We start from the raw sequence: 23,143 nt of genomic DNA, 5'->3' as shown, positions 1-23,143 counted from the left end.
CATGCCCTGGGCTGAAGGCAGGCGCTAAACTGCTGAGCCACTCAAGGATCCCCTAATTTTTTTTTTTTAAAGTAACCTCTGCCCAACATAGAACTTGAGCTCATTGCCCTGAGATTAACAGATGCATGTTCTACCAACTGAGCCAGTCAGGCACCCCTAAAAAGGATATAACATGAATGAATTTTGAGGATATTATACTAAATGAAACAAGCCTATCAAGGATGACATATATTGTATAATTCTACTTATATGAGGTACCTAGAGTAGTCAAATTCATAGGGAAAAAATAGTGGCTGCTGAGGCAAAGGCAGGGAGGGAATGGCAAATAGTGTTAAGGAGTACAGAGCTTCTGTGAAGATAAAGTTCTGGAGATGGATGATGGTGATGGTTGCAGAATAATGTGAATGTGAACTTAAATACCACAGAACTGGACACTAAAAAATGGTTAAAATGATGAGTTTGATATTTTACTACAACACAGAACAGAAAAACTTCTCACAAAGGACAATGTCTAACACTGATAAAAAAAAAACACACACACACACAAAAAAGGGCAGGGAAAGCCTATTTTTAGAAATAAGGAGTTAAATACCAGAAGAAATCAAATTAAGAGAGGGAGACTTAGGGTTATTTTTAGAAATAAGGCGTTAAATACCAGAAGAAATCAAATTGAGAGAGGGAGACTTAGGGTTAGGAAGGGTTAGGAGGTGGTTCAGGAGCCTGCTGTCTCCTATTTCAAGCTGAACTTAGTGTTGGCCAACTTTCAAATCTATGTATATGTACTACATGTTGACATGAACATTAAACCTTAAATGTCCCATTTGTAAGATGCAAGAATAACAGAATTTAATGTAATGAGTTGGTCTTTTGAGGACACTGGAAACTTGAAACCTGAGCAATGACTTTGCTTTTCCTACTTGAGGGTGTAGCTTTGCCAATACAGAGTTTTATTCAATAACTGGGAGAGCTATGTGTTTTTAAACATTTCCTTACATGGAAGTGTTGTTTTCTCCAATGGTGATGCAAGCCCTGCTGATAAAAAGAAATAATGGGGTCGTAGGAATTTGGCTGTCCTGTGGTGACAGGACCTTCCTATTCAAAGAGCATCTGATGGCCTCTGAGAGCCCCTGAGACAGCCCGGGACCCAGGAAAAGCCTTGCCAAGATCTGTGAAGCCACCTCCCTTCCACTGCGTAAACACACTCAACTTACAGTTTGGGTACATGAATGGTCTCTTTCTGCCAACCAGTAAGTAACTCAAAATGCTCCAGCAAGTTAACTCCTAAATTTCTCTGGCTCAAAACATTGAGTTAAAAAGTGTCTTTATTACATGTAGGCAATATGAAGAAATACAGAGTCTCTGTGTGTTTTATATTTCCAGCTATAGAAGGAAATCTTAAATGCTTAGAAAATACTGAAGCCCTTTCAAAACTCCATTTATTCAATATATGAAAAATAAAACTAATGCTACTGTTAGATATGATTCAATTTTCCACTGCTAAAATTACAAATTCTCAACTGTCAACTATTCCTTTTAAAAAAATTAATCATATCAAGGGTGCCTGAATGGCTCAGTTGATTAAGTGTCTGACTCTTTGATATCGGCTCAGGTCATCCCAGGAGTCTGCTTGTCTCTCTTCCTCTGCTCCTCCCCTCTCCTTATCTCTCTCTAAAATCAATCAACCAACCAACCTTAAAAATTAACCATATTACTCTTTATCAAGTTTCATAGTCAACTCCATAGCACAAAGATTTTGCAGAAGCTTGAATTTAGCCACCCTTCTGACACTCTGATCATGGAATCAATAATTATGTTGAATTGTTTAAATAAGAGAGTTACAATTTAAACTTGGAAAATAGGGATCCCTGGGTGGCGCAACGGTTTGGCGCCTGCCTTTGGCCCAGGGCGCGATCCTGGAGACCCGGGATCGAATCCCACATCAGGCTCCCGGTGCATGGAGCCTGCTTCTCCCTCTGCCTGTGTCTCTGCCTCTCTCTCTCTGTCTGTGACTATCATAAATTAAAAAAAAATAATAAATAAATAAACTTGGAAAATAAAGTATAAAGACAATTGCCTATAACCTGGAAAACTAAAAACACTACTAGTATTTAGGATATTTTTAAAAAACGAACTTACTGGGCAGTAATTAAAGGCCTGGGTTCTAATGTCACTTATATACGGGTTTGAAACCTGGCAAAGTAATCCCATCTTTCTACCTCTCAGTTTCCTCTTATTTAAACTGGGGAAAGTGGGACACCTGGGTGGCTCAGTGGTTGAACATCTGTCTGCCTTCAGCTTGGGGCATGATTCCAGGGTTCTGAGATCGAGTCGTTCCCTCCCCCCACCTTTGCAAGGAGCCTGCTTCTCCTGCCTGTGTCTCTGCCCCTTTCTGAGGAAGGGAGGAAGGGAGGTAGGGAGGAAGGGAGGAAGGGAAGAAGGAAGGAAGGTCATACTTTCCTTGTAGTGTTAATGGAACTATTGAATGAGATGACAAGCTTAGCATAATACTTGACACACTGTAGTATCACAGTACATGGAAATATTTGGTATAAATATTTTATAAAATTGGAATCAAACTGTATATATGTTTTTTTTAATGCATAGTTTATTGTGTATGTAAATCTTCCTTTACTATTTTGGAAAGTACGTAATTCTAATTAGTAAGTAAAACTTGTCACACACCCCTTAGGTTTCTGTCCCCCCACCCCAATTTCTTTTTATTCTTTTATCTTGGAAAATACTTTCTAATTTTGGCAGTGGCATCTGGTTGCTTATGCACGATTTTTTTTTAAGTTTTATTTTTTTTAAAGATTTTATGTATTTGACAGAGGGAGAGCACAAGCAGGGGGAGCAGCAAAGGGAGAAGTAGGCTCCCCACTGAGCAGTAAGCCCAACTCAGGGCTCAATCCCAGGACCCTGGGGTCATGATCAGAGCTAAAGGCAGCTGCTTAACCAAATGAACCACTCAGGTGCCCCAAAGAGTTTTATTTTTATTATTATTTTTAAAAGATTTAATTTATTTATTTGAGAAAGAGAGAGCACAAGTAGGGATCGGGGAGGGAGAGAGGGAGAGGGAGAGGGAGAGGGAGAGGGAGAGGGAGAGGGAGAGGGAGAGGGAGAAGGAGAAGCAGATTCCCCACTAAGCAGGGAGCCTGATGCTGGGCTTGATTCCAGACCTGAGACAAAGGCAGAGGCTTAACTGACTGAAACACCCAGGCACCCCTAAAAACAGTTTTATTGAGATATAAGTCACCTACCATAAAATCTACACATGTAAAGTATACAATTAAGTAGTTTTTAGCATATTCACAGACATATGCAAAGATCACCACACTCAATTTTAGAACATTTCATTACCTCAAAAAGAAATCTCTTTAGGTATCACCTCCAATACAAAGCCCTAACCAACCACTAATCTAGATTCCATTTCTGTAGATTTCTCTATTCTGGACATTTCATATGAATGGAATAATATACTATGTGGTGTTTTGTGACTGGCTTCTTCACTTAGTATAATGTCAAGGTTCACCCATGCTGTAACATTAGTCAGTACCTCATTACTTTTTATGGTTGAATAATATTCTATGTATACAACACACTTTGTTAACCATTTGTCAGGTGATAGATGTTGGCTGTTTCTACCTTTTGGCCACTTTTAATAACACTGCTATAAATACTCGTGCATAATTTTTGTGTGGACATGTTTTCATTTCTCTTGGGTATATAGATCACCCTTGAACAATATAGGTTTGAACTGCATGGTTCACTTGTGCACAGATTATTTTCTATAAATACTTTGGCAAAGTTTTTGGAGATTTGTGACAATTTGAAAAAACTCAGAGATGAAATGCATAGCCTAGAAATACTGAAAAAAAAAAAAAAAGAGAGAGAGAGAGAGAGACAAACTCCGGCACTATTGTAAACATACAGTATTTAATACATATAAAAAATATGTTAACTGTTTATGTTGTTGGTAGACTTCCAGTCAATAGTAGGTTATTAGTAGTTAAGTTCTGGGGAATCAAAGTTATACACAGATTTTTGGTTGTACAGTAGTTGGCACTCCAACCTCAGTGTTATTCAAGGGTCAACAGTATACCTAAGAATGGAATTGCTGGGTCATGTGGTAACTCTATGTTTAACTTTTTTTTTTTTTTTAGATTTTATTTATTTATTCATGAGAGAGAGAGAGAGAGAGAGAGAGACATAGGCAGATGGAGAAGCAGGCTCTATGTACAGAGCCTGATGTAGGACTTGATCCCAGGACTCCAGGATCATGCCCTGAGCTGAAGGCAGACGCCTAACCGCCGAGCCACCCAGGTGTCCCTATGTTTAACTTTTAGAGGAACAGCTAGACTGTTTTCTAAAGTGGCTGTATCATTTCACATTCCCATCAGCAATGTAGGAAGTTTCCAATTTTCCACATCCTCACCAACACTTGCTACCTGACTTTTTATTTCTAGTCATTCTAGTGGGTGCAAAATGGTATTTCATTAGTTTTACTTAGAGTGGAAATTAATGAATGGACAATTCAAAAACAATTGAGAAAAATCAATGAAACCAAAAAGTGGTTCTTTGAAAAGATCAACAAACTGACATACCTTAAGCTAGGCTAATCAAGAAAAAGAAAGATTAAAAATTACTAGAATCAGAAATGAATGAAAAGAAATTGCTACTGAATTTAGAGAAAAAAAAGGATTATAAAGGAATTCTGTACATAATTGTATGCCAACATATCACTTAGATGAAATGAGTAAATTCTCAAAAAGACACAAACTACTAACCTAAGAGTAAACAATATAAATAGACCTATAACAAGTGAAAAAGACTGAATTAGTAACCAAAAAACTATCGTCAAAGAAAAGCCCAAGTCCAGATGGCTTCACTGCTGAATTCTACCACATATTTAAAAAAGAATTAACACTAATTCTTCATAAACAATTCCAGAAAACAGAGAGGTCACACAATTTGCAGGAGGCAGGGCCAGGATTCAAATCTAGGCTATCTGACTCTATACTCTTGACCACTATATTAAACTGCCTCTCTGAATAATCAAATAAATTTGAGAACATCATAAGACATCAAGTTGTTACTTTGTATTATCTTTCGTAGTTTACTTAGTATTTATGACTTATCTGGTCTAGAGAGAAAAAAGTTGATCTGGGGACCTGAGAGAAAATCATTTATACACATTGACATTGTTGCTTTATCTCATTCACGGAGCAAAAGCATGGTACCTACTAAAGCTCCTTATACATTTTTAATTCCATGACTTCTCACAACAATGCCATAAGATAGACAGGTTAACTATTATTACTCCCATTTTCTAGATGAGGAAACTGAGGAGCAAGGTGGTCACCCAGATAGCATATGGCAGGGCCTGAATTTAAATTCCAATCTGGGGGTGCTTGGGGGCTCAGTTGGTTAAGTGTCTGCCTTCATTCCACTAAGGTCATGATCCCAGGGTTCTGGTTCTATCTCTGCTCCTGCCCCTGCTTTTGCTCTCTCTCTTGTTCATTTTTTCTCTCAAATAAAATCTTAAAAAAAAAAAAAAATCCCAATCTGTTGATCCCTGCAGATCTTCTTTTCTACTATGGAAAGCCTGCCTGTCTTTGTGTATCCTCTCCTCTGGCATGGCCTGTCTCATGCTTGACCTCCTTGATTAAGAGCTCTTGGTAAGCAGACACCCTGGCCTGTTATTTACCTGTGTGCCCTCACTGGTAGACAGGCAGAGAACGGGTGTGTTCCTTCACTGTCTGCTGACTGAATAAACAACTATCCAAAAAGTGACTGTTAATAACTCCTCAATTTAGATACTTCATTCCCATTCAATTAACTACTTAGCATTGAAGTGATGAACTGCAGGCTCTCTTACTCTTGTAGCCCATTTAATATTACATATGTAGTTATTATATGTAGTTTACTAAACTCAAAATTTCAAAAAAACAAGAATTTTAAAGAACATACACTTATCCCTTGAATTAAAAGCAAGGAAATCTAGGGAATATTTTAAATAAGGTTACTTTTACACTCCTAATTAAGAATGCCTTCTATTATTTTGGAAGTCTTCTAAAAATGCACTTGTCATGGGAAACAATAACATACACTAAGTTAATATGTGATATTCCATTTCCTGAACGAAATAAGATAATTTGGCAGAAAATTTTAGCTAGCAAACTTTCTGACTGCATATACAAACTTAGATTAACCTATAAATTACTATAGATTACTACAAAAAGTTCCTATACTAATCTCTTCTAAAGAATTAATGAGGACCTCTTAGGGCAGTGATACATCAGTTTCCAAGTTAGCTTCAACTGAAAACTGTATCAAATGAAAAATAACCCTAACTCTTAAACCAACAATGATTTCCAAGGTAATTATTCCTACCACAAACTAAAGCAACACATAAACACAAGCACCTTAAACTTAATACTTTCACAGCTTTGAAAACCCTTTCAAAAATATGATTAAAAAATTTATGAAATCTATCTACTTCCATCTTCAGTTAATATTAATCATTATTTGCTGGGGGAAGGAGGTGATTAGTTAAACTATTGCCTTAAAATTAATGGTTGATCCAAAATTTGGAAAATCTGCTCACAACTTTTATTGCTTTAAACTGGCACGTTGGGATCCCTGGGTGGCTCAGCGGTCTGGAGCCTGCCTTTGGCCCAGGGTGTGATCCTGGAGTCCCAGGATCGGGTCCCACATCGGGCTCCTTGCATGAAGCCTGCTCTTCCTGCCTGTGTCTCTGCACCTCCCACCCCCCACCATCTCTCTCTCTCTTTCTCTGTATGTCTCTCATAAATAAAATCTTAAAAAAAAAAAAAAACTGGCATGTTATGTTCTTATCTTTTTAAATTCTTTCTTTAAATGCTCACTTTTTGGGGTAAATTTGCATTTTTGCCTTAGAAATACAAGTACTGGTTCAAAAGTACAAAAGTGAATGCTTCTAATGGTTCCTGGTTACAGTATGATGCAAGATTTATTGGAGGAACTTTGGAAGAAGTGAAATCGAACTAGGTGTACCCGTGGCCAATTACTTCTGTCTTTGAGTCTTGGTTTCCTCACCTATAAAATGGGAATAATGATCATACCAACTTCACGTGGTTCTTGTGAAGAATACAGCCCTTGCATCGGCCCAGGATGGAGTGAAAAGATCTGGTCTTAATTTCTTCCTTTACACCTCAAGGTGCCTGAACATACTAGCTATGCATGACTGACCTTTTTTGCCTCTTTTCGACCTTACATAGGTTTCTGACTTAGGGTGCCCTCCCCAGCATCAGCTGCAGAGTTCCTCATCCCACTGCTTTGGGTCTGTCTGACAAATGCTTGATATTCAAAACACTCTCTAGGATTACATTCCTCACATGGAGTTTTATTTCTCACCCTGATTTATAATTACTCCTTAAACGGGCTGAGGTCACTAAAGGAGGTCCAATGGCTCATTTACCTCCAGATTTCTCAATACCTACTCAAATCACTAGCACAAGGTAGTTGGTCAATAATAAATGCACAGAACTGGGCTTTCCACCATGCCACAGTATTAACAAAGTATCAAATGTGCAAGAAACTAAGAGCCTTGGAGTTAAAACTATAATCATTTAAGGTGAACATTTCTATTTTCATCTATTTTTTAAAAAGATTTTTAAAAGGTTTTTATTTATTTGAGAGAGAGAAAGAACAGAGGGAGAGGGAGAAGCAGGCTCACCAATGAGCAAGGAACCCAAAGCAGGGCTTGATCCCAGGACCCTGGTATTATGACCTGAGCCAAAGACCGACACTTAACTGACTGAGCCACCCATACATCCCAAGGTGAACTTGTTAAACGTTGCCTTACTGTATGCAGCTACACCACCCTACTCATGCAAAGAAACATTAGGAGTAAATGTTCTTGTCATTTTTATTTTTTCTTCGATGGCAGTATCCTGCTTTGGATTTGGATGACATGCTGACTTCATTGGGACTATTTTCAAACAAGAGAGCACACTGATTTACTTTTCCTTTCAAAAGCAAGGGTGCCAGCTATTGTGCTAGCCCCTGTCACTCACCTCAGCCACCTGCTGGGTCCCCACTCTGTGCTGAACCAGCCCCTCCATATTTGTAGCCATGGTGAAGCAAGATCATTAGAGAACCTGTTTGGAAAGATGCAGCAACTTCTATCAGGTGGGGAGAAACCAGGCTACTTGAAAAATATCAGAAATCAAAATTCATCTTTGGTACTGCTGTGCAGATTTTGCCCTCTATAGAAGACACAGCTACAAGGCCACACATATCTGGATATGCTGCACCAGATTCTTCAATTACAGGTACCAAAATTAATTAGCAGAAACATTTCAATTTGGAAACAAGACTTCCCCTGGTAAACAGATAAAGATGACTTTGGAACTTTAATTACCAGGTCTCTTGGGTTGTAACAGCTTGGTTCACCTCTCAGGGAGGTGGGAATCACACCTTTTTGGATAGCTCCCTGTCACAGTATGCTGGAAGAGAAGGTGGCTATCTAAGAAAGGTGTGAGATCAATGTTAGATCCAGAGCACTAGATTGCTATCACCAACTATACTACTGTTACCAGCAGCAATGTGAGAGGCAACACCCTGCCCAGGTGCTATCACACCTCACTCATAGGTTGAAAGGCAAACACCAGCACTAACCAAGAAAATAAGTAGACTGCTTTACTAAAGTGGGCTAAAAACATGGAATCCATAAACTTATCAATTTATATTTTGAAGTCCTCATTAAATTAGAAAACCAGATAATTCAGCTATTAATAGAAAAAATAGCGTCATCGTTTGTAAAAATTTTTAAAAATCATCTAAAACCCCAAAAGTGTACTAGTTTCCTGGGTGAGGATCTCTTGAATGCAAGCACTCTTAATGCAACAGATTTCGTGTCTCTTCATATCTAAATACACAGCTTCACTGAATAGTCCCTAATCCCCTTCCAATAACTCTTCCACAAAGAATCCAGGATAAAGGGATTCCACTTTGGACTTAGTTCCTGGACAAATCAGAAAGACTTTATTACTGACAGCATAGGTGAATACGAGAAAAAAAGTTCTGGTGAATACGAGAAAAAAAGTTCTGGTATAATTTATTTCCAGCAAACATGTAAAAACTAATAGCACTACCAAGTGTGTAATATACACAAATGTATACACAGTTGCTTGGCCCTTCTTCGATCATAAACTAGACAGTGAAATTTTACAAAACACTTTCCTGTAGTTCTTACCTAAAGTATTACACTTAAAAGCACTGATCTCTATGAAACTTTTTCACTGGTAACTTTTCAATTATTCTATCTACAATTAGATAGCCATATCTATTTACATAATTCCCCTTTCGATTATTTTATTGCCAAAATGGCAGTGAGGGAGAAATGGAGGCATGAAACTGTGATTGATAAATATAAAAGAACTGGCCCCTGCCTCCAAGGAGTCAAAATCTTTTAAGAGCATGTACTGTATCACTTGCTACAATGATTCCAGATCACCAGTGTCAGTGATTCAAAAAACCACTCTGGTCTTTTCCCCAGTTACAGTTTGGTTCCAACTAACAGAAATGGAAGAAAAAAAGTATCACTTCATAGATACCAGAAAAGTTTACTGACAGATTAAAAACAATTATTCCATGCCAAAAGTCTAGAGTTCTAATCTTTTTTCTCAAAACAGTAAACAAGAACTAAGAAATCAAATGGGTAGACAGCCAACAGATATTTTATATTAAGAAATAAAATCTAAACATGCAGCTGCAACTTTTAATTATATCACTTTTAGGTAATGTTAGCATTTCTGTTGCTGTCATTAACTGCAGTTTGCTGTAAAAAATATATGAATTTTAATATCATAAAAATATTCTTAGGGAAATATTGAATAGTATAGAAATAAAATAATACTAGAAAGGTATAGAGCAGCCCGGTTGGCTCAGCGGTTTAACGCCGCCTTCAGTCCAGAGCGTGATCCTGGAGACCCAGGATCGAGTCCCACATCAGGCTCCCTGCATGGAGCTTCTCCCTCTGCCTATGTCTCTGCCTCTCTCTCTGTGTCTCTCATGAATAAATAAATAAAATAAAGTTGCACTTTTATGTTTTATTTATGAAAATCCTGTCCTACCTCAGGGTCTTAAGTATAATTTTAATTATTTTTTTATGCATGTTTAAGAGTTTTGTCCCTGTCTCTCACATTTAAGGCCTTGGTCTATGTGCAAATTGATTCTTGAGTTTGATGAGGAATAAGGATCCAATTAATTTTCTTCCTGTGTGGATAATCAATTTTCCAGCACCATTTCTGAACAATCTATCCTTTTCCCTACTAATCTGTATTGCCACCTCTGCCCTATTTCAGGCTTCCATGTATGTGTAGCTACAATTTTAAGTTCTCTATTCTGTTCCACTACTGTTCTACTTCTCTTTCTCCATGCTACTACCATTATCTGATTACTGCTGCTTTACAAGAACAGTTGTGCTCATTGTTAGGGCAAGTGGCCCCCCTTGCTCTCTTCTCCACACTCCAACTTCCTGGACCATCTCAAGCACTCAACACCAGAGCAGCAACCTTTCTTTACATATGTGAATTCTTACAATTCTTGATCTCACTGTTGGCTTTCTCCCTCCAAAGCAACTTCAGGCATCATCAACAGCAGCTTTCGAAGCTGCTTAAAAATGAACAAGGAGAAATGTGCACCTTCTGGAAAAACAAGCAGAAACAAAGAGTGAGAATAAGAGTGGGGAGAGAAAATGAAAGAGAAACTATGAAAAGCAAGTGCTTTCAATAAAGATTTAAATCCAATGAGAGCAGGTACGAGAGAGTTATTTCAGAAAATTATTTTCCATTTCATAATTTTTGAAAATATGTTGTCACAAACCATATTCTATCCTCACATATAAATTAGAAAGATGGAGGCTTCTTCTTCCAGGATATTAAAATATAAGAGAAGTGAGGGAAAACATTTAACTCAAGTGCACCAAGGGAAAAAAAAAGATAATGTCAGAGGGTAATAAGACTCTCACCTGAGAGCTTCTCTTACTGCTACCGCAGCCATAGGCAGTCCTAGAGACAGAAAGATCACAGTGAGAAGGAAGGGTAGAGAGTTTTGGAAAGGGTACTGGGCACTGGTTGTCAATTAGGGGTGTCTCCCTAGAATGAGAAGCTCCAGGGGATAGTCAGTGGTATCCACATGTAGCTTGAAAAACCATATTGACTAGCACAATATAATTTTGCACTTAATCTGAAAAAAGAGAACAATCTATTGCTTTGATACTATAAACTGGACAAAGCATTAACAATTCTTGGCTGGTGGAGCTGATAGTAAGCATAATACTGACAATAACACTTACTGAGTGGTTACTATACTCCAGGGACTGTAGGAATAACCACCGTGGACAAAGTACTAAAGTAGCACTTGGTACAGAAACCTGAGGTCTTCAAATGCTGGTGCTTGACCCACTCAGCTCCTTAACCCTTGAAGACTGCCCACATGCACAATAATGCTTCTGAAAAGAAACTGATTCATTGCCAAAAAGAGCTAGAAAACCAAGTATCTTAAGTAAAAAAAAACCCGCGACAGAGTATTTTCCTATGATAGTTTTAAACTAATGAAATTCAAGACCATCAAACCTTTTAAAGCAATTGCTGTGAACTAGGCAATGAACTGAGAATTAATACTATAGCAAGAAGGATAAGAAAAAGGGGCAGCCCCGGTGGCTCAGTGGTTTAGTGCTGCCTTCAGCCCAGGGCCTGATCCTGGAGGCCTGGGATTGAGTCCCATGTCGGGCTCCCTGCATGGAGCCTGCTTCTCCCTCTCCCTGTGTCTTTGCATCTCTCTCTCTCTCTCTGTGTCTCTCATGAATAAATAAATAAAATCTTAAAAAAATAAGAAAAAAGAGGAGGAGGAGAAAGCCCTTGTCCCTGAAGAAAGTAAGAAGGGATCTGTAAAAACTATGCAATGTAAATATTACAATGAATGCCCAAAGGAAATAGCTTCTCCCTCTGCCTGTGGGAGCCATCGAGTTTCATAAGAGAGGAGCTACTTAGACTGCGCCTTGAAGGAAGAATGGAAATTTAGCAAGCAAAGAACAGGATGATAGGGAGAGAGTTCTAAGCAGAGGGCACAGCTCGTACAAACCGGCAGGTATGAAGGAAATGGCAAATGTGAAGAGCAGCAGACCATCAGATGGGGAACTGCTGGAAAGGTCAGGGGCGGAGAGAGCCTGATAGAGTTGACATTGGAAAACCACCAGAGGTTTGTCAGAGAAATGAAGCGATCACATCTGGATCTTCAAAAAATCCCTTTGGGCAGCAGTGTAGGGATGGAAAAGGAGAGACTGTATGTGGGAAGGCAGTTAGAAAGTGGTGGCAAGAAAGACTAGGAATGAACACAGGGTCCTACACTTAACTAGAACAGTGAGTTTTTCTTGTACAGCACACTAATAACCACAGGGCACGACATATAAAACTGCGGTACAGAACACAGAACAATGGAAGTAAAACTATTATCGACTGGCCTTCTGCAGTGGTAGGTTTTAGAATATAAATCCTTTCAAATACATGTAGAGCAATATCATTCTTATAACAAAAAAAAAAAAAATGGAGAATACAATGGTGACTCTGAATCAACTCTTCTGGGGTCACAAAAAGTATACAGCTGACCAAATCTAGCAACCGAGATTTTTTTTAGTCAAGCAGGCTACAGAACCCACTGTAGTGAAGACTGTGCTTTGACTGGAACACCTGAATTGCCAGATCAGTTGCCAGGATGGACCAGCTACACCCTCCACAGGTGCAAGTTTATGAGACAGGGTCTCAAATAACAATAAACAAGTCCCGGGACAAGGAAACTCTGTCTTCACTGACAGGAATGAGTGAGCTTGCCGGGCCTGGCACAGTCACTGATTCACATCATCCATATTTATGTAGCGTGTGGCCCATGATAATATAACATTCAAAATAGCTCGTCTTGCTATTTTCCCACTTAAACAAATATACTGGGTTTTTGAGGCTCTGACACTAAGTTGATCTGATACCGTATTGCATGAGTTTATTGTGAAGGTTTAAGATCAGATCTTAAATATGTATGTCAAGAGCCTAACAGCGTGCCTGGTGCAGAGTAGACATGCAATAAATACATGGTAGCTACCACTGGTATAAGGAAATGGTGACACTTCTACTTTCTCAAAGAAATCTGAATGCAAAAATTCAAACTGAATAATGTGTACTATAACTAGGAATAGGTGTCATATTTTGATGTAACACCCATACATAAAATATGCTCACATAACACTTGTAATTCATTATTAAATTATTCAACTGGGCAAAATGAAAGGCTTGAATTAGGATAAATCTCACAAATATTAAAAAATAAGGCAATAAGTATTTACAAAATACTACTGGGTATAGAATTTCTTGATAGGTACAAGGTATTCAGTTTAAGTTTTCTTATGCTGTGATTGTCAGAAGTCTTTTTATATTCACGGGAAAATAAAAATTGAAGAATCTGGATTGCCTAAGAGAGAATTAAAAAATAAGAAATACATAGGTGAAGACTTGAAATCCTATATCAAGACTTGAAATCAGGAAGTGGTAATCAAGTGGCAATTTGAGTATAATGTAAATAAATGTTCACTGACAGAAAAAATGCTCACAGGGATGCCTCAAGTTCAGATATACATCCTTTAAAAAAAAAAAGATTATTTGAGAGTGAGAGAGTGAGTGTGTATGGGGAGGGGGAGAGGGCAGAGGTAGAGGGAGAGTCATAAGCAGACTCCACACTAAGGGGGGAGCCCAATACTGGCTCCATGTCAAGACTCAGATCACGACCTGAGCCAAAACCAAGAGCCAGATGCCTAATACCACTGAGCCATCCAAGAGTCCCCAGATATATAACCTTTTATCAGAAACCCCAACATTATTTAGACTCAAGGATTATTCAGCTTCTGGGCCAGATGACTTCTACCCTCCACAGGAAACCTCTTTCATGTTACAAATCTAGACTGTAAGAAAGGCGCAGCAATGGTGTATGTGTGATAGTGCTGGGGAAGTGAGGTGAGGAATGAATGAACAGTGGGGAAGAGAAGTGATTCTTACCTATATGGAGTTCCTATTGTATGGGAGCAGCACTACAATTTTCTGTATGAGACTATCCCTAAAAAATCATGTACACTGTGGGTGATTTCCTCCCTTACCAAGAGTCCAAGTGTAAAGGTGATATGCACTCTTAGTCTGAACCATCTGAATCATGGATAGAAGGAAGAAGGAAAGCAGTATAGATTTCCTGAGCATCTACTATGTGTCTTACATCAAAGTAGGTATCATTTAATCCTTAACATACCGTCTCAGTATTATAAGCTCCACCAATATTGACAGAAAAAACAGACTTTTAATCAACTTGTTTCAAGTCATCCAGTTAGTAAGAGATAGACTCAGGATTTTAAGGCCTCTGCCTCTAAAATCACAATATCCCCTCTCTACCACAGTTTCCTTCAGAATGGTTTCCCAGAAAACAGAAGTCGGGAGGAGCGAATTTTAAAAAGTGACAGACCAGTTAATTATCTAAGGGAACAAACTGCTTATATCAATAAGCTAGATCACTTAATAACTCATTTATATAACCACTAATTCCAAAATATGTGATTTATGTTTAGGATAGCTCACCAAAATTTATGACCTAGCTCAACTCAGGTAGTAATATAATAGTTCTTTTGGAACTTGAACACACTTTTCTCTTAAAATTTTACCTTCTTAACAACTACATTGATTAAAATAATGAGGATAACTTTGCCACCTCGAAGTAAAAATTTTTACTAAAGCACAATTGCAAGTAAAAAGTGCACAAATCATAAATGAAACAGCCCAGTGAATTTATACCAAGTGAACACACATATACAAACCATTCACATCAGAAAACATTACCAGCACCCTAAGTTTCCTTTGTTATCCCATCATTGTCATTTACCTCCCCCCGTTTTTTAAATCATGGATTAGTTTTGCTCGTTTGTGAGCTCTAATACATTTTTTGTATCTGGTTTCCTCTGCTCATTATTTTTGTGATAAACATGAACAGTTAATCCATTCTCATTGTTGTATAGTATTCTATTATATGACTTTGCCATAATTTATTTACCCATTCTATAGCTGATGAACATTCAGATTGCTTCTAGTTTAGAGTGCTCACACCTAATGCTCCTATGATGTACTTTCTTGTGCATGCCTTTTGATGCAATGCCATTTCTTCTATATTTCAAAATTTTCCTATTTAAAAAAAAACTGTATTTTCCTTAAGGAATGTTATAAATTTAAAATTTCAAAAATATGTATTGTATTAAATAGTTCAAGTAATATAGTCTCTCTTTTTCTTAAAGTAGGTTTTATACCCAGCATGGAGCCCAACATGGGGCTTGAACTGACGACCCTAAGATCAAGACCTGAGCAGAGATCAAGAGTGAGCCATTCAGGAACCCCCCAAAATATACTCTAATTACCAGTCTTTTCAGCCAAGTGCTGGCATATACTTTGCAATATATACTTTTAACCTTGGTGAAAGGTGATTTTTCAAGAATTCCAGGCTATTCACTTAATCTAGAAAAAAGATGCATTATTGCAGAAACAGTGGAGCAGGGGGAGAGAAAAAAAATGAGGACAATACAAATGACATTTCTGAAATGTTTCATAAATTTACAATAATTCAAGTTCAATAAATACTACTGGGGCAAATGCATCATGAAGCCTGCTGGCATTGTGTGTCTTCTCAAGAGTCATCCTACATTGTTGAATATCTTTCTCAGCCAAGACCTGCTTGACACACAGAGGCAGGCAGTAATTGGAGTTCTTGAGGTTGCAGGTGTGAGCAGCCAGGTAAGAAACTATTGTTTTTTTTCTGCATAGCTTCTGTCAATACATAGACGACAATAAAGCAATTAAGGTGGGGGTGCTGGCATGGCTCAGCCGGCTGGGCTGAGTGCTTGGTTTCGGCTCAGGTCATGATCTCAGGGTCCTAGAATGGAGCCCCATATTGGGCTCTGCGCTCAGCACAGAGTCTGTTTGTCTCTCTTCCTTTCCCTGGGTCATGTCCATCTGTGCCTGACCACAATCTCCCTCTAAAATAAATAAATAAAATCTTAAAAAGTCATAGTAACAAAGGCAAATAGGTGGCTCCAGTAAAACCATGAATGCTTCAAGTTTGAGTCTATTCTCACAAGCCTCTCATTTCTCTTGCTAACCTTCAGTAGTATTCACGCCATTTTCTAGGTCCCAACACCTCTCATACTACTAATCCAAACAGGAGAGAGTGATATACTTGTTTATGCTTGAAATGAAACTTCTCTCTACAACAATATTAACATTTCCAAGAATCAGAATCTTTGGGGTTACTGTCAATAGTTAAGAAATAAAAGGTTTTACCTATTAAAACTTCAAGCCTCTTCTAGCGGAAGAGATAATTTTTATTGACTCTAGACATTACACTCTGCCCCTGAGGTTGGCTTTCATCATTATAGGCTACCTGGAGTCTAGGGGCACATCAAGAAAGGATAGTTGAGCGTCTGAGCTAGCCTATTCCTTCCCCATCTTAATTCACCTCCTGTCCTTCTAGTCTAAGACTCTCAGATGCCAGGGGCATGAATCTGCTCATACTGTCCTAACAGTGCCCTATGCCAGTGCCTTGATATGGGCATTCATCTTCTCTGTCCAGTCCCCGTCATCATCATTAAAAGCTATTCTAGCTGAATTGCTGTTCCCAAGCAGTCCTGCCATTTGGCCCAGAGCTCCTGCTGCTTAAAACTCTCTAGCACTCAGGGCACTGAAGAGAGCATGGGAAGCAGGTGGCAGCAGTATGACAAGGGATGTGGGGACGGGATGGCAGGATGGGAGGGAATTATTAAAAAAAAAAAAATCAAACATTATTTAAGCTCCTAACAACCAGCAATGAAGGATAAAGAGATGAACTAATTCTGGCTGGGGAGCTTTGCATCAGGTGTGAGGCTGGGCTTGATGAGCTCAAAGACGAATTCCTTTACACATTCTTCCTAAGTGGTATTGATTAAAGGGGACCAGTATCTGCTTTAGTAGGTGTTTTGGGACTAAAGAGGCATTTAGCACCTAGGTAAGAGAACTCAAAAAATAAAAATACCAAATGAGAGCCCTCCAGACATCACACTCAGCCAGATACATGAGGCCAGTGATTTAGTGCTATGACTGAGAGGGAACTACTCTACACAGGCCCACCTACTTTGTTCTCTAAGTCATTTGGACAACTGGCCCCTATTCCTGGTCCCAATCTCAGTGTTGGCTCATCCCTCCTTATATTACAAGTGGGGAATGTATAAGTCTCTCAAAGGTTACCCACTCAAGGTTCCAGACATAGATGCTGCACTGTCACTTGAATTCTTGGAAACAAGTCTTAAAACTTCCCACAAGTCTTCATACAGTGAAGGTGATATTACATAGGGTTATTACATAGGGTTTTTCTTCTTTCTATGAAGGCATGTTCCAGCAAAACTTCAAAATCATCATAAATACAACCGTTCAAGGCAATAAATTAGTAATTTAATGATATAGAGCTTTTTCATTAAACTATCAGTTCTTTGCTTACCCTGAGTAATTGGTTCAAGGAATCAAGTGTTGAACTGAACAATTAACGCCAAAAAATCCTTGAATCGGACAGAAAAGAAACATCCAAAAATAAAGAATTAAATAAAAATGTTACAAAAATGTCCCATTTACCAGACTTTCCAGGAGAAGCTTGAGACATGCTTTGCAAAAATCTGCTTTTAACCTTGGTAAACCAATTAAAAGGTGATTTTCAGTAACTCCACTGCATGAATCAATTTATCATTGGAAATATAAACATTTAAAATATTCTTTCAACTCCCAACTCCTTGCAAACCCATTAAAGTCTTCTGTTCTTTGATCTTCTGTAATAGAGAAACAAACACCAGCAATTTTAATTTCAAGAAAATTACACAGGTGCTTTGTTTCTTCCCTTAAAAGAAATGACATGATATTTGAGTTATTTATAAATGAGTTCCATATGAACTAGATTTAATTTATAATTCAATTGTTAAATTACCTCTATATCTTTAAAAAAAAAACACAAATCATCACATAAGTGGGTAAAAAGGAATTATTTTATTCCTATTTACATCTCCAGGCAGATCCAGATCTGTGAGGGACTAATTTCGAAATTCATCCAAACACTGAAACAGACATTTTATTGCTGACACTGCTATCTGAATTGCCAAGCAAGCCCACAAAAAAGGCACCATTAAAGAGCAGCAACTTAGTAAACAGTAATATAAGTTACCAACAATTCATTCACTTAATAGTATCAGACACTCTGCTCTAAGTGCTTGAAATAAAATGAGTGAAATGACTCCTGCTCTCTAAAAGCTTATAGTATTGTAAAGAGAACAGACATCAATCAATCACGTAATGGAGTGTAATTAAAAAGTGAAAAAAAACTTACAAGGAAAGAGAACACGGTGTAAAGTAAAAGAATCTGATCTAGGCAAACAGGCTTCAGAGAGGGCTTCCCTGAGGAAGTGATGCTTGAGTTGAGAGCCGTTGGACTAGAGTATGGGGGGAGGCTTGTGGGGGAAAGGTCAGGCCAAGGGAAGAAGAGCATGAGAAAGGGCCTGGGGTAAAGATAAGTCACACCCTCAGGGAAGTAGAAGCTAGCCATTCTGTTTAGAGTACAGGCAGCTAGGGGTACAGGGATAAGAAAATGATAAGCTTTAGAAAGCTCTTAAAATAGGAAGCAGGAAAACGGCCTGTACTGTAACATGGGTTCGAGTGGGGCTTGAATAATATAAAGCCCGTAAAGGAATTCTGTAAATTGTGAAACACCCGTTACTTTCATTAGCACTATTTACTTCCACTATGTTGTTTTCTAAATAAACTTTTGGCCTGTATGTCAAGGGACAAGCCAAAAGCAGAAGAGCTAAAACTAGAACCTCAGTGTTCTAATCCAGTGTTTTGTCCCTATGCCACACTGCCTAAAAATTTCACTGTTTACATCACTTAACTAGTCCAATGTCTTTACCGGACAGCTAATGACAATTCCAATTATGAGTATATACCTGGCAATTTTCTAAGCTCCTTATTTACATTGACTCATTTAATCCTCAATTCCAGAAAAAAGGTTCTATTGCTGTCCAGATGAAAGCAACTGAGGTTCAAAAAAGTTAAGAAAATTATCCAAAGCCACACGGCTGGTAAATGTCGACACTGTTAACCACAACATTATTTAGCTTCTGCCTAAAACATTTTGTGTGTACACATGCGTGTGTATATGTACATATGGGGGGGAGTGGAGAACAGAACTCAGGTATAAAACCACATCCATATAACTGAGGACGCGGATCAGGGTCTTAGTCACCTAGTGCCAGGGGTATTGGTGGGGTTTCGCAAATATTTTATGAATTAAAGATGGATATAAAGGACTAACAAAAAATTTGAATCTAGAAGTGAAGTGATTTTCTGAGGCTCCCCCCCCCCCCCCCCGGTCATGTATCCTTTAGGAACTCATTTGATGGCTATATTTCTCTCTACTTTTTTGTTGTTAAATTGAAGATTTTTCCTCCATTACCTCGGTCATACTTCACAGACGTTAGCCTGGAGTAGGCAGAGCGGGATTACGGTACAAGGTCAGTGAAGCAGTTGCAGCCTCTCCTACCACAACTGGCCTGCGGTCAGTCACAGCCGACGCTCGCTCCCTCGCTCGCCCCCTCGGCGGCCTTCACCCCACCCCGGCTGCGCTCTCTCCCCAGGAAACGTCTTCCTTCCTCGGGTTCCCTCCGTTCAAAGGGACCCCCCTCACACCCAATCTAAATCAGTCTCCTCCTCGGGCCTTGAACGCATCGCTCCGTGTCACCCTTTAACGTCTATCCGCCCAACCCCCAGTCCTGGGAAGGCAGAGGCTTTGTCTCGGTGGTTCTCGGCATGTGTCCTCCACTGCCGCAAACTAGGCAAACATGCATTTATTTAATCGCCGAACGAGAATTACCTCCACATCTCTCTCTGTTCTGCCAAGCCCTCAACTCCCTTAAGCCTTCCAGTGTCGGCGGCTCTACACCCTTTTCCACAGGAACACCATTTCTCCGTTACTTTGAGGATCACAAAGTAGCCTGGACTCCATTTTCCGAGCAGAGCCCCTCAAACGATCTTGAGAAGGGAGGTCCGGGCCTGGCAAGAACCACCACCATTCCCCCCATCCTACAGTCCAGGAAATTGAGCCTCGGAAGGGATTCGCCCGCAGCCATGCCGACAACACGGGGAGGAGCCCTGCGGGGTGTCCAGGTTCCGAAAAGCCCTTCCCACGAGGCAGCGCCGAGGACTCAAGATGCTTCATCACCTTTATTACTATTGTTCTACCGTGTTCGCCCTGTACGCGCTCCAGACCTGGGGAAGCCGCCCGGCCCCTCGCCGCGTCCCCGCGCGCCCCAGACTCCTAACCCAGGCCGCGCCCCCGCGCGCCCCGCCCCCGGCCCCGCCCCCACCGCCCCGGCCTCACGCCGCGCCGCGGCCTCTGCTCCCGCCCCGCAAGGGCTCCCGCGCCCCGCGGGGGCCGCCCCCACTCGCCCCAGCCAATCAACAGAGGGCCGGGGGGCGGAGCCGCAGGCCCCAGCCCTCCTATCCGGGCACCGATTGGCCGCACCAGCCTTCGCTCACGAAGTCGCGCCCCGCACCCGCCTCCCTCCTTTTCCTCCACCCTCCCTTCAGGAAAAACGGCGGTTGGGCCGCGGCGGTCCCCAACGGCGGGCGGGAAGCGGCGGGGCGAGGAGCCGGGGAACTAGGGAAGGAGGGACTGCAGGGAGGAGGAGGATGAAAGGGAGGAGGAGGGGAGCCCGGCCCAGCCGGAGCCATCTCCATCGCGAACAAAATGGCGGCGCTGGCGGAGGGCCAACTGTGAGGCGGGGCCGCGGCCATTCCCCCTCCGCCCCCACCCTCGCGCCGGCCGGGCCGGTCAGGGGGAGCCCGCTCGCTTCGCCCGGCCGCGGGCGGGGAGGGGAGGGGAGCGGCCCGGCCCACTATGCAAAGCGTCCGGCGCCGCCGCCGCCGCCCCGTGGCAAAGGTAAAAGGGTCGGGTTCAGCCGCCGTCGCGGCGGCTCCATGTCCGCGCGCCAGGCCCGCCCCCTCCGCCGCCGGCCCGAGCCCGCCCCGGCCCCTTTTCAATTTTACCTCTGGATTTGGCGCCAAAGCGGCCTCGGAGCAGGTCCCGTGTCTGCGGCGGGCGGCCCCCGACGCGGAGGGCAGGGCGCGGGGAGGCCGGGCTCCCGGCGTTGGCGGATGGCGGGAGCCCGGGGGCCGCGGGCTCTCGGGGCAGCAGGCGAGAGACGAGACGCCGCGGTGGGAGCGGGGGCGGCGGGGGCGGGCCCGGGGGCGCCGCCGGGGTCGCGGGGAAGGGGGGGTTTGTTATTGTTTTTGTCAGTGAAAGGTCAGAGTTCGTGACCCCGGTGCCGCCGCCGCCGCCGCCCGCGCGCTGGTAGGAGGAGGGCGAATGTTCTTCTTCCTCTTCCCAGCGCCAGCCTCGCCGCGGCCGCGGGGGGCGGGCGAGCACGCGATTGGCTGGGACGCGCGCGCGCACCGGAACGCCGCGGCCGGCGCTGGTCCGTCCGGCCCCTCGGCGGCCCGCGGGCCCGGCGGCTGGCAGGCGGGCGGCGGGCGGCGGGCGGCGGCCGCGGGGCAGCGAAGCCAAGCGGCCCGGCCGACCGGGTCTGCTTCCAGGGCAGAGGGCCGCTCGGTCGTCTTAAAAGCCTGGGGACGCCGGGCGCCGTTATTCGGACGCCGGCCCGCGCCTCCTGGGGGACGTGCTCTCCCGGTGACCTCTTCCATCCCGGCCTCCCGCCGAGCTGAAGCCCGAGTGTGTGTTGGCCGAAGAAGCCGTCTCGCAGCGGAGAGCCTGCAGGTCAACGGGGTGGCTTATTGGTGGGTATTGGGCGGTTCGAGCCCTACTCTTTACGGATCGGTTTTTATTTAGGTTTTAAAGCCGCCAGCTTCTGGAGGTCGAGGAAAAGTATTGGAATAGTTCAAGACCTGTTATTTACGGCCTTTTACTGGACATGTGACCCCGATCTTAAGTCCTTTCCCCTCTCCCTGGTGTGTGGAGCTGGTGAAGTGATACCTAAGTTGTATATAAAGCGGCTCTGCAAAATTGCTCCTCTCGACCCTTAGGAATTTGGGGTTGTACGTGTTCCGTAGATGTTCCTCTCTTTTTAAGTCGTGGTTTTGACTTGCTTTGGGAGGTGTGGACCACTTATTTATCTTAGACGCCCTGAAATGTTTTGGCTAAACTCTTCTTGACCATCCTGCTTTGTAGGAGGAAGATCCTCTGTTTATTGATTTTTATTTTTCTTGTTATAAATAAATGCTGAACCCAGGATGGATGGGTTAACCATTTTTCTTAGACATTTACGCTTTGGTCAGGCTGACCCCAGCTTTTGAGTATTTTGTCCATAATCTTCTATTTCTTTTTGATAGGAAATGCTTTATTTTTATATTTTAAAATATTTATTTTATTCATGAGAGACACAGAAAGGCGGGAACACAGGCAGAGGGAGAAGCAGGCTCCATGCAGGGAGCCCAATGCAAGACTTGATCCCCGGACACCCCCCCCCCCCCCCCCCCCCCCCGCCATCACGCCCTGGGGCCAAAGGCAGGCGCTAAACTGCTGAGCCACCCAGGGATCCCCAGGAAGTGCTTTAAACACACCATTTTTTTCTTCTCCCTTGTTCTCACTTCTAAAAGAAGTAAATGAGTAAAAGAGTTAAATTTGTAGTGTCTTGGTGAATCACACAGATCCTGAAGCTGGAAGGGGCCTCAAGCAATGATAAGGTTCAGTCCTCTTCTGGCAGGAAGATCTTACAGAAGAGTGGGTAAGAACCAGAAAGGTCAAGTGATGTGCCTATGGTAACACGGTATTTTGATGGTAAATCCTAGTAAACATGGACCGCTTTTACAATTGTGTACCCTTTTTCAAAAATTAATTTTTTTTTCAAAAATTAATTTTTTAATGTTGAATAATGCTTCCAGATATAGTGTACAAAATCCATACATCATTGAGTTTGGGGTTTTGTTTTGTTTTTGCAAACATGTTCAATTGCACTAGTTTTGAAGTAAATACTAAACAATCACTTATGTTTCTTTTTTTT

At 41.7% G+C, this 23,143-nt stretch overlaps 1 protein-coding gene across 8 annotated transcripts in view; it reads right to left on the bottom strand.

Moving 5' to 3' along the window:
- The window catches only part of NR2C2 (nuclear receptor subfamily 2 group C member 2), a 99,060-nt gene extending 77,686 nt beyond the window's left edge, over positions 1–21,374 (bottom strand). The window contains exons 1-4 of one of the 8 annotated variants that reach the window (XM_072720234.1): positions 21,174–21,364; positions 11,012–11,051; positions 10,583–10,688; positions 8,055–8,138 (exon numbers count right to left, since the gene is read on the bottom strand). In XM_072720234.1, coding sequence (XP_072576335.1) covers positions 8,055–8,114 — 60 coding nt within the window. In that variant the 5' untranslated portion in view covers positions 8,115–8,138; positions 10,583–10,688; positions 11,012–11,051; positions 21,174–21,364. Of the gene's footprint in view, positions 1–8,054; positions 8,139–10,582; positions 10,689–11,011; positions 11,052–19,998; positions 20,461–21,173 lie in introns of those variants that run through there. The other 7 variants (XM_072720235.1, XM_072720237.1, XM_072720238.1 and 4 more) reach the window with 7 other exon arrangements.
- Positions 21,375–23,143: the final 1,769 nt, after the last annotated feature.

This window comes from Vulpes vulpes, chromosome 9 (assembly GCF_048418805.1).
Source record: "Vulpes vulpes isolate BD-2025 chromosome 9, VulVul3, whole genome shotgun sequence".
NCBI lineage: Eukaryota > Metazoa > Chordata > Mammalia > Carnivora > Canidae > Vulpes > Vulpes vulpes.
Note: the sequence above shows the minus strand (reverse complement) of the source record. Positions and strands in the feature narration are given on the sequence as shown.